Source organism: Coenobita brevimanus, chromosome 67 (genome assembly GCF_032717465.1).
Source record: "Coenobita brevimanus isolate Jiangsu-jjx chromosome 67, ASM3271746v2, whole genome shotgun sequence".
Classification (NCBI taxonomy): domain Eukaryota; kingdom Metazoa; phylum Arthropoda; class Malacostraca; order Decapoda; family Coenobitidae; genus Coenobita; species Coenobita brevimanus.
In genome coordinates this window covers 21,113,622-21,125,942 of record NC_137020.1, presented here as the reverse complement: position 1 = coordinate 21,125,942, position 12,321 = coordinate 21,113,622, and the positions used below count along the sequence as shown (strand labels likewise).

Genomic DNA, 12,321 nt, shown 5'->3' with positions numbered 1-12,321 from the left:
AAAACTTTTTTCACATCCTCCCACATCTCATCTACAATTCTCTCCCCCTCTTCCAACGTTTCCAACACTAAAAACCTATTTCTGCATTCTAATCTGAATTCCTCCTTTTCTTCTCCTTCCCTTCTAAGCTTAACAATATCGTATCTACCAACACCTGATTTTTCCTTCTTCTGATTTTTAAGTTTAAACCTTATTTTTGCAATGCTGAGTTGATGGTCACTACCAATATCCGCTCCCCGTTTAACATGAACATCTAGCAGAGAACTTCTATGCCTCCTACTGATAGCGATGTGATCAATCTGATTTTTATATTTTCCACACGGCGACACCCAAGTTGTCTTGTGTATATTGCAATGCTGAAAGAGTGTGCCCCCGATGACTAAGTCATTTGATAGACAGAAGCTTCCAAACCTCACTCCATTTTCACTCATCCTACTACCAACTCCCATCTTACCCATACATGCCTCAAATCCCTCATTTGAACAGCCCATTACTGCATTAAAGTCTCCAACGCAGATGAAAACATCATGTCTAGGTACCCTTCCTACTCCTTCTTGCAACTTTTCATAAAATGTGTCTTTCCTTTCATCGAGTGCGTCATTAGTAGGTGCATAACACACAAACAGACTGATGTTGCCATGATTTGATTTAAACCGTGCGTATAACAATCGCTCATCTATAGGATCCCACTCACATAAAGCCTTATTTGCCTTACAACCCAGCAACAATCCTACTCCCTGATAATGCATTCCGTCCTGTCGACCAGATATCAATAAACGTATACCATCCTCCAAATCCAACTTATCGACTCCAGTTAATCTAGTTTCTGTCAGAGCACAAATATCAAGTCCGTAATTTTGAAAAACCTTCACTAACTCATCGATTTTACCGTCATGATTTAGCGTTCTCACATTCCAGTTACCAATTTTAATTGTATTTTTTGCATTGACAAAGGAATTAGATTGTAATTGAGGCAACCGTGAGATTCTTAGCACCCCCTGCCCATTTAAGTGCTGCACGGGACTGGGGGCCATTATTGTTCTTTCAGAGTCCATCAAGGTTTCTTTGGCTAACTTCCTGAACACCTCGCCATTGTGTTGCAGTCGCAGTAGGCAGCTAACTTGCCTGATTGCCCACACCCGAAAGACCCAGCTGTGCTGTAGCCAGTCACGTGCCGGCATGCTTCCCAGCCATTTCACTCTCAAGGAGTTCCTCTGCCTGAGAAAGCAACCACCCCCCTGCTCCCGAGGGCTTTTGATCTGTGTAGGTAGAGGGCGATCACTCCCTCACTAGCCATATACAGTGTATATACAGTGTATAGGCTACACTCATCATGCACCAAGTTTATCATGTAGCACCAGAATGATATAGTTTACCTGCATACCAGTTCACTTTTCATGGTTGGTATTGAAAAAGCAAACACAGTGTTTTATCTTTCAGCAACACAAGAAAGGGAACTTTAAATATAAACAATGGTAAGGTTTTGGGTCCATGCTTGGTGCCCAGCTTAGGGCATTTTACTCATTTTGGAAATGTCTGTCTCACTTTAAGTGTCAAACAGAAGTCGGCCTGAAAGGGATTTTGCCATATAATGTATAAGTAGCTAATCATGGAGGGAACCATTTTGTAAAGGAAGTGTTCAGTGGTCAACTAATCACCAAGTTAGAGGAAGAGAATGCAGTACAGGAGATAAAAATTCTGTGCTCCAGTCACTGTCAGTAGCATTGACATCATGTATTAATTTTTTTAAGTCTCTTTGATGTCACTGTCTTCTGTCTGCTTTACCTCTTATTTATTGATCAAAGAGTCTTTTATGTCACCGTCTGTGCTGTACATCCGTGCAGTAAGTTATACCCTAGGGAAGTATGTTTGGTCTAATTGTGGTGGTAGTGGGTTCTTAGTAGGCAAGTTTGGTTCAGGGTGGAAATTTAATTGAGATATTAGAGACCTTGATCCATGTGCTCTGAATGCACAGAAGACTAGGTTAACATTTAAATTGTGCATATGGAGGGGTCACTTAACCCCTAAAAGATGGGTGTCCGCATATGCTGTCCGAGGGTACTAGGGCCAAAAAGACAGGTGTCCGCATATGCGGGCATGCCCCCCCATCCCCCCAAACCCACTCCACCCCCCCCACCCCCCTACCACCACACCCACACACTGCCTGCCACCTATCCCCACCCTCACCCCTCCACTCAGACTTCCTGCTCTCCCCCCACCACCCCACCCCCAAACCTCCACCCCCCCCAAATCCCCCCACTGTCCCACCAATACCCTCCACAGTCCCCTACCACCCCTAACCCCCACCCTCTCACCACCCCTACCCTCCCCATCCTCCCCCCATGCCCCCACAATCCCCAATCCCCCAACAACTTCCCCACCACCACCCACTCCCTTCACCATCCCCCACCCCCCACCCCCCACCACCATTCCCCCACCCCCCCCCCACCCCCACCACCATTCCCTCACTACCCCCTATCCCCCACCCCCCTACTGCTCTCTCCCTACCCCCACCACCCCCAACCCCCTACCCTTCTCCACCCCCAACCCCCTACCCTTCTCCACCCCTACCCCCATACCCCCCAAACCCGAACACACCCCAAACAACACCACTCCTCTAACCCCCACCGACACCCCTACCCTTTTCCCCCCACCCCCTTCCCAACCCCTCACTTACCACCTCCACCGATCACCCCCCCACCCCTACCCTACCCCCCACCCGCACCTCACCCAAGCACCCAGTTCCCATCCCTGCACCACCCCATAACCCCCCCCTCCACACCTCCCCCCCCACAAATCCCCCACCATATAGCACCCGCCGATTATGCCCATCCTGGGCGTCTGTCAAAACATTACAATGCCCGTCTTTTAGGGGTTAATGGTCCATTGTATGTACAGTAGGTACGCACAGTGCGCGAGTTTATGGGCAGCAGAGGAGGTCGCTTACTAAGAATTCGCGTATTGTGACTGCATAAACTTAGTGGAAAAATTACGTATGGGCAGCACCCCCCTTCATCGTTAACCCTTGAGACTCCTTTCAGACCTACGTATTGTAATGTACAGGGAAACTGTGTAAGACATATTACCGAAGATAAAGTGAACCAACAAGATTATGGCTTTATCAAATCAACAAGGATATGGCTTAACTAATCCAACAAGAATATGGCTGCTCACCTTAACCCAAGAGGACAACAGGCTTGATGGATGTAAGAAGGGGATCTAAGGCAGGGTGAGGCACCTAGCGTGCACCTCCTGCACCACCCACCGCACCACTCGACACATCACCTTCCTCACCACTCTCGTCACCAGCTCTTCTTAATACTTTCACTAGCTAATGCACTCTTTTCGTTCATAAACCCTTCAAAGCTTTCACTAGCTAATGCACTCATTTAGTTCATAAACCCTTCAAAGCTTATTTCTGACACCTCAGACATCGCATCATCCTCTTGATCCTCCCCAGGAAATGGCTCTTCTGATGTTGAAGGGAGTGATTCCTCACTTTCTTGAGGCTCAAGGTAACAGGTGTTGAGGCAACTGTTGGGATGTCTTGAGGTGGCAATGTTGCGTTCTCGGGGTAACCCTGGATTTGCACCACTCTTCGCTGCCGTCTCAGCTATTACAAGTTCAGTTCGCTTACTATTAAAAAGTACGCTAAAATTCGATAAAGAATAGGTCCTCGCGTACTGTGTGATTTGCGTCCTGTGTGTACCTACAGTACTAGTTTTCTAATGTCAGTTTTGACCTGTGGGTGTCATGTTTCCACCATTTGATATTAGTGGAAATAACTGCAATAAAAAATCACAAAGCTTGTATAAATACCCTGGTAGTATAGGAGATGCAACATCACTGCTATGTTTGTAGATTATTGACTGTCTTTATACTTATGACCCATTTCCTTCCAGGCTGAGAGAGGGGTTGGGGGAGTGGCAACTCCTGTAATGTCACCACAACAAGGGGAGATGATTTTCCAAGTTGAGAATGGGGTACAGATTTTCTTTATATACCCTGATGGCAGGGTAACCAGCCCTTCATATCCAGCCTTCCTTGCTGTGTTCACATTTCCAGGTCAGTGAGAGTCAAGTACATGTACAAAGATGAGTGTATGGCAGTATGGGAAATACAGTTGGACGTTTGTGGGTAAATCCTTGTTTTATTTGGTGTATTTGTTTTGTTCTTATTTTTCATTAATGTCTCCACTCAGTTGAAGTAGTACTGCCTATTTCTTCCTTAGCCTATATCATTATTTTTCTGTGCCTGCCCTCCTCATTTCCTATTTCTCCGATCTTTCCTGTCACTTCTTATTTCTTTTCTTTCCTTTACAGGTGGCTTTACATTGAGTGACAAGCCAAATGGTTTCCTGTAGGCCAAGAAACCATTTACAACGCTGGGTTGTAACCATATAACCAAACCATATGGCTCCCTACGTGTCAGCAAGTGGGTTGGTGGAGGGTTAGTGCCCTTCCCCATAAAACAAATAACTGAAAGTCAAATGGCCACCCCTTACAGGATTATGGCATCTGGCAATAGATAGATAGCCTTCTTGAATTGCATATACGTGTCACATGGTTTTGAGATTATGCAATATTAAAGAATAATATTCAATAATACTTGAGAACAGGGACAAAGAATTGACTTGTGAAAATCAACAATGATTACTTTATGTGGCTTACTTCGCCGATTCTCTAAGGACGAGAATTTATTTACTTTCTCAGCAGTACGCAGCTGAGACTAATTACTCATAAATGCTGTTTGTTAGTACTGCTAGCCTCACGAGAAAGTGACTCCACCCCTGACAATCAATAACTAATGCTATGAATGATAAGCAGGTTCTTGCTGGTGCATTAACTCCTAAGTTGCACAACGGATTTAAGTTAATAAAAAGGACTGGCCTAAGTACCAGTTATGAATAATGCAAAGCGTTTATGCAAACTAGGATCTATAAGTAAAATAAGCTTAATGTGGAGAAATAAAACACAAGTTTACATTACATCAAGCTCAAAGAAAAGAACTGTTAATTTATTGATTACAGTGAGTTAAATTTACGTTACATGTTTCAAAATGAATTCAAAATAAGGAGAACACACTCACTCGCTCACTCAAAAGCTAAACTCTTAAGCCTAGGAAAAACAAAAAGAAATACTGGTCAGAGAGTGGGCTGAGCGGGATGAACTGGGCGTCGTTGCTGAGGAAGGACACTGCCGCACACACTAAACCTCTCGCCGTTTCATCCTGGGTGGGGATTCAGGAACTCGCTGTACACACACTGCTCCAAGCTGGGCCAACGAACCTAGTCCCACGGCACTCTAATCCTGACTAAATTCAAATTGTGAGAGAGAGGCGAGGGCGGGCCAGCCGCTAACTGGTAACGGAAAGTAGTGAGTGAAACACGTCCATAATAAATCACTCAGCAAAAGCGCTAATGTCGCGCACAAGGACGATCACTTATGAAACAGTGAAAAATGTTCTGAAAACACTCCCGATCGGGTGAATACGTGGCGGTTGACTGAGTGATACTTATGGGAATTCACTAGAATTCGCGGTTTCCCACAAAGTTCAATGTCTCGAGTTTATTTAGATAGAGAATCGCGCCAACTCGTGACAATGCTGTATAGTTTGCTTTCAGCTGACAGAGGTGAGCTGCTTCTGTAACTTGAATACTAAGTAGTGGTTGCCTGAAATTCAGTGAATCATGGTAAGTGAGGTAGGAATTGCGTTGATAGACAAGTCAGCCCTCCACACTGGCCATACTTGGCCATTAATGGAACTGTAATGGGATAGAGGTCATTTTTAGGTATGGGTAAATGGACTGTAGAGTAGACCTTCAATTTTTGTTGGACTGATTTGCACTAGACACATTTTGTGGGAAAAGATAAACCCTGAGTTGGCCTAGTAAAAAAAAAAAAAAAAAAAAAAAAAAAAAAAAGTGCACATGAAAATCTTAGATGTCAGCCCCCATCCTCAGCCATCCTCTCCAAAGTTGCAGACCATGTAGATGCATGTTCCCCCATGTAGAGTAAACAGAATGTTGTCCTTTGTAAGATTTTGCTTTAATAAATAGTTGTAATTCAACACTGTAAAAATGATAGGACGTGAAATGGTATATTTACACAATCAGATGGCCACGCAGACACATGCCTGTGTATGCACGTGCACACACTATCATGCACATATGCACGGATGCATGCGCGTGTGCTCACAAAAAGAAAGATATAAATAAGATTGAGAGAATACAAAGAACAGCAACCAAAATGGTCCCCAGTCTGGCAGATCTGTCGTACAGAGAGAGGTTGGAAAAGCTGGATTTGCCTTCATTAGTTTTCTGTAAGCCAAGAAACCATTTACAATGCTGGGTGGTAACCATATAACCAAACCATACGTGAGTCCTATGTGTCAGCAAGTGGGTTGGTGGAGGGTTAGTGCCCCTCCCCGTAAAACAAATAACTCAAAGTCAGTGTCCACCCCTTACGGGATTATGACATCTGGCAATAGACAGATAGATAGAAGAAAGGAGAAAGAGAGGAGACATGATTGCAGTGTTCAGGACCATGGTGGGAGTAGATAAAATTGACAAAGATTATTTGTTTGTATGGGATAAGAAAGTAACAAGAGGACACGGAATGAAACTGAAGAAACCAAGCTGCTGGAAGGATATTAAGAAATATAGTTTTCTTTATAGATGTATAGACCTATGGAATAGCCTGGACAAAGAGATTGTCCAGTCTAAAAACTTAAATGAGTTTAAAGCCAAATTTGAGTTATTGTGAAACAGAGACGGGACCCCACGAACGTAGCTTATTTCCTGTATATCACAATTAGGTAAATACAATTAGGTAGGTAAATACACACACACACACACACACACACACACACACACACACACTTAAGAGAAATCATCCAGGAAGAAAGGGAAATAAACAAGAAAAAGATGGAAGAAAATGTAGTGAAAATACTGAAGAAAAAAGAGAAAATTGTGAGAGAAACTGTAGAAAGGAACAGATGCTTGGTAATCTTTGGAGACAGGGAGGAGGAAGAAAAGGTTAGATTTGTGAGACTCGAGAGACACGAACCTGGTGAGAGGTATATTAGGCAAAATTGACCCCGAAAGAGACAAGTGGGTAAAAGAAATTGAGGAAGTAAGGAGGATAGGGCCTTATAAGAAAGGGGAAACAAGACCAATGAGAGTCAAATTAACATCAGAAAGTTTAATAAATGATAAGTAATCCCTCTAATATCCGAACGCCCAATATCCGAACATCCCCACTAACCGGACATAATCGTCCCGGGATCCAACATTCCCAAAATGGTCCGAAAACCGCAAAAAAATAGAAAAAACCCGAATTTTTTCCACCCGTAATTTGAACTTGCCGCGCGCGGCGTGGGACAGCTTTGTTGTGGTGCGTCATTCCTCCGACATCTGATAGAGCGCCGCTGCATCCTCCCCACTGTCCGCCTGTCTCGCCGCGAGTGCACGCTCGTCATCACGGCTGCCCACGTGCTCGCTTTTGTGGTGGTGCCTTACCTGCTGCAGGCACTCCTGCTGCTCTCGGGCCTCTTATTAGTGTGTGTAATGATGGCCTCACTGCCTGAGAAGAGGAAGAGAGTGGTGTTGACTCTGGAGAAGAAACGGGAGATATTGGAGAAAGTAGATGCAGGGTGGTCTTCTTCCCGCATCCTCCGCGAGTTCAACCTGGCCCAATCTACTTTGTTCGATATCAAGAGATCCGGAGACAAACTCATGCAGTACGTGGCTGACTTCTCATCGAGAAGCAAACGCAACGTGGAGAGGAAGGTGATGTTTACCCCTAAGTTTGCTGAAATCGACTGTCACACGTTGATTTGGTATCAACAGCAACGTGCTGCTGGTGTGATGGTACGTGGAACGGAGCTGAAGGCTGCTGCTGAGAAGTTCGGCAGGCTTCACGACGCCCTAGACTTCAAGGCATCTGAGGGTTGGCTCTTCGCGTTCAAGTTACGGCATGGCCTTACCAACATAAAGCTCATGGCGAAGCTTTGGACGCTAACGAGGATGGGGTTGGCGAGTTTCGGCACAAGGTGAAGGCCTTGATCGGAAGGGAGGGCCTCACTCTTGGTCAAGTCTACAGTGCTGACGAAACTGGTTTATTCTATCGCTCTTTACCAACGAACACTCTAGCCGAGGAGACAGAGAAGCGTGTACCTGGCCGCAAGCTCTCCAAGCAATGGCTATCTGCTTTGTGTTGTGCCAATGCTAATGGCATGCACCGGTTTAACCCCTACACCGCGGGCACGTTTACCAATGTTTTGCGTGTCCCGCGGGGTTATTCGGGCTCCGACAGACTCTCAAAAAATATTTGCCAAAAATCAGTTATTAGTTCTAGAATATTATAATTACATATGCTTATGGCACATACCTTCAGCTTTCTCCTGGAATGTTTGTTGAGCCTTCGTTGGTTACCGTAAGACTTGTGGAGACCTCTGAAGTTGGGTAACGAAGTCTCCACTTTACACTTCCCGACAACCCGTAATATGATTACCACAGCCAGATATTAACACTATAAACACTACTCTATGATTTTCAAGTAGTTTGGGATCCATACTCCAAAAAAAAAAAAAACCACCGTGAAAGCAATGAAAATTACGAGCACGTCTGACCGTCGCACTTGCGCTAGTTCGCTATTGGTACTCTGTCATTTATTATTCATAAAACCCCTCACACTTTATATTTCTATTACTATATCACACTTATATATATCTGGAGTTTTTCTCCATAAGTTTCCTTCAGTAGGATTAGTTTATTGTCACTGGTCATTCAATTTTTCATTCAGTAAAATACATAGAGAGCCACGGATTCACTTTCACTGTTATAACATAAAGTATTTGTACTCATATTCTTATATTACTAATTACTTACATTACTATTTACATTTTCTATTGTATTTTCAATATTTACCCTTCTATTTCACTTACACTATGTTAGTCACTGTCACTTTCAGTAAGATAAAACTATAATACACTGTTCAGTCATATGTACTGAACATCCATTGCTTTCACTTGCTATTTACACATTATTTACACATTACTCTCCTTTCCCACTTTGCACTTTTAGAACTGCTTCTGGCGGTGGTAATCAAAGAAGCAGGTAACACAGAGGGGAACCTTGCACTCATTGCACTGCCAAGAGGTGCGTTTGTGCTCAGGTGTGCGGCGGATGGTATGTGCACACACCTGACACCTGCGGATCGCAGCCTTTCTTTTACCTGTGGCAGGGATTAGCTCCAGTCTGTGCCGATCCATATACGCCCTCTGCTCAAGTCGGTCGGGAAGTGTTACTGGATGGCGCCTTGGAGTTGCTGCTGTCACCCTACCATATCTTTCCAGCAGCTGCTGGACACAAGTCCTGGCAAACAACCTCAGGGAGAAGGACTTGGGTGGCTTGACCTTTATCTTGTACAGGATGAAGGCGTTCAGCATCGTCATATCTATGAGATGCAGAAAAACTTTCCTGTACCACCTAGTATTCTTCCTGAGGCAGTCGATCTCACCAATCATCATCTCGGACTTGTCCACCAGCCGCATGTTGATATTGTAGTCTAACACAGCATCAGGTTTCATCACAGGTTCGCCTGTCCTACGATCAACCTTCCCACTGTCTGTCATTTCCCCCTTATGTACGGTGGTGAGCATGTGCATGACCCTCTTGTCATGCCACCATATTGCCAGCATCTTCTCAGACTTGCGTAGGTGCACGTCTCCTCACTGCGAGGTTCCTGCCTCTGGTAATTTAGGGAAGTGGGCACGATTACTTTTGACAGTGCCTCAGGAGCCAATGCTGTGCTCTGAAAGGTATTTGGCAAGTTTCGGTGCTGTATAATAGTTGTGCTAGAGTGGGAAATGTAGCAGTTGAAGGTGTAGTTGGTATGCATGGTGTGCCTGGAAGAAATGAAAATGGGGAACGAATGATAGCGATGTGTGTTGATCGAGAGATGGTGATTGGAAATACGCTGTTTGAGAAGAAAGATATTTATAAGTATACATGGGTGAGACAGGAGGGTGGAAGGGTTGTTGATAGAGCTTTGATGGACTATGTGGTTGTGTCTAGGAATGTAATAGGAAGATTGTTGGATGTGAGAGTTCTGAGAGGGGAGGGTGGAGGTATGTCTGACCACTACCTGGTGGAGGGAAAGTTAAGAGTAGGTAAGAGATGGGTGTGAGCTAGGAGGGTTAGGTGTGGCAGGGAGGTTTTGAAAGTGAGTGAGTTGTATAAAAGAGAGAAAAAGATAGAGTATCAGGAGATATTGAAAGATGAGTGGAATGCACTGAAAGATCAGGAAAATGGCAGTGTGGAGGAGGAATGGCAGTTGTTTAAGAGTGCTGTGGTGGGGCATGCAGAAGAGGTGTGTGGTGTGAGATGTGTGGGTGGTGGTGTAAGAAAAGGAAGTGTATGGTGGTGCAAGGAAGTAAGTATGGCTGTGGCTGAGAAGACGTGCATATGAAGTGTGGCTGCAGAGGAAGGATGAGATGTCATATGAAAGGTATAAGGAAAAGTGGAATAGGGCGAGAAGGGCTGTGCGTGATGCTAAAGTGGCAGCAGATGAGAGGTGTGGTAGGTGGCTTACAGAGAATTTTCAACAGAATAAGAAAATGTTTTAGAAGGAGGTGAAAAAGGTGTGAAAGGGAGAGTCTGGGAAGGAAGAACGAGTAAAAGCAGAGGATGGAAGGTTGTTAATTGAGATGGATGCAGTATGGAAGAGATGGACAGAGTATTTTGAAAGATTGTTAAATGTAGAGGAGGAAAGGGTGGCTGAGATTGTGGCAGATGGAAGGGTGCAAGGAATAAATGTGTTGTGAGAGTTGAATGATACTTTGATCACGAAGGAGGAAGTGGAGAATGCAGTAAAGGAGATGAAAACAGGGAAAGCTGCAGGTATGGATGGGTGTGCTGTGGAATGCCTGAAAGGTGGTGGAGTGACCATTGTTGACTGGTTAGTAAGATTGTTGAATGTGTGCCTTGTGAAAGGTATGGTGCCAATTGACTGGGCAAGTGCTTGTGTGGTCCCGTTGTATAAAGGCAAGGGTGATAAGTATGAATGTACTAGCTTTAGGGGTATGAGTCTGTTGAGTGTTGTAGGTAAGGTTTATGGTAGAGTGTTAATTATGAGAGTTAGAGAGGGTACAGAGGGAGTGATTGGTGAAGAGCAGTGTGGCTTTAGGAGAGGGAGGGGATGCGTGGATCAGGTGTTTGCTGTGAGACAAGTGTGTGAAAAGTATTTAGCAAAAGGCAAGGATGTGTTTTGGGCATTCATGGATTTAGAGAAAGCGTATGATAGAATTGATAGGGAGGCTTTGTGGACTGTTTTAAGATTGTATGGACTTGATGGTAGGTTACTAAAAGGGGTGAAAAGTTTTCATGTAAATAGTAGAGCGTGTGTAAGAGTGGGAAATGCTGTGAGTGACTGGTTTCCTGTGAGAGTGGGGCTGCGACAGGGATGTGTGATGTCGCCTTGGTTGTTTAATATTTACATGGATGGTATTGTAAGGGAGGTGAATGCAAGAGTTTTAGGTGGAGGTCTGAGTCTGGTGAATGTTTATGGTGGAGAGTGGAATCTGAAGCAGCTGCTGTTTGCAGATGATACTGCACTGGTGGCTGATTCAGAGGAGAGATTGAGACAGTTGGTAGAGGAGTTTGGAAGGGTGTGTAAAAGGAGGAAATTGAAAGTAAATGAGAATATGAGTAAAGTGATGAAGTGTACGAGGTTGGTAGATGGTAGGGGGATGAATATAGCTTTGAATGGCGAGTTGCTTGAGGAGGTAGAGTGTTTTAAATATCTAGGGTCACATGTTGCTGTGGATGGAGGAATAGATGCAGAAGTGAAGTTTAGAATAAATGAAGTAGGAAAGGTGCTGGGAGGAATGAAAAAAGTGTTTAGATGTTGTTCGCTTAGAATGGATGTAAAGAGAAGGTTGTATGAGGGTGTTGTGGTACCGACTGCGTTATATGGGGCTGAAACATGGAATATGGGTGTAGCAGAGAGGAAAAGTTTGAATGTAATGGAGATGAGGTGTCTGAGGAGTATGTGTGGAGTGACGCGTATGGATCGAGTGCGAAATGATGAAGTACGAAGGAGAACTGGAGTTGTTCGGGAGATGGCTGGTAGAGTTGAGCAGAGGGTGTTGCGATGGTTTGGGCATATGGAGAGAATGGATAATGAGCGATTGGTGAAAAAGAACACTAGATCTGATGTGAGAGGTGTAAGGCTGAGAGGAAGACCACGAATAGGATGGATGGACAGTGTGAAGAGAGCACTGGATGCGAGAGGGATGTCTGTTGAGCATGAAAGAGTG

The 12,321-nt window shown here is 44.5% G+C and overlaps 1 protein-coding gene across 1 annotated transcript in view; it reads left to right on the top strand.

Annotated features, from left to right (window-relative positions):
* Positions 1-12,321, top strand: part of spartin — a 556,986-nt gene that overhangs the window by 198,746 nt on the left and 345,919 nt on the right. The window contains exon 6 of the mRNA XM_080276831.1: positions 3,903-4,065. Coding sequence (XP_080132957.1) covers positions 3,903-4,065 — 163 coding nt within the window. The remainder of the gene's footprint in view (positions 1-3,902; positions 4,066-12,321) is intronic.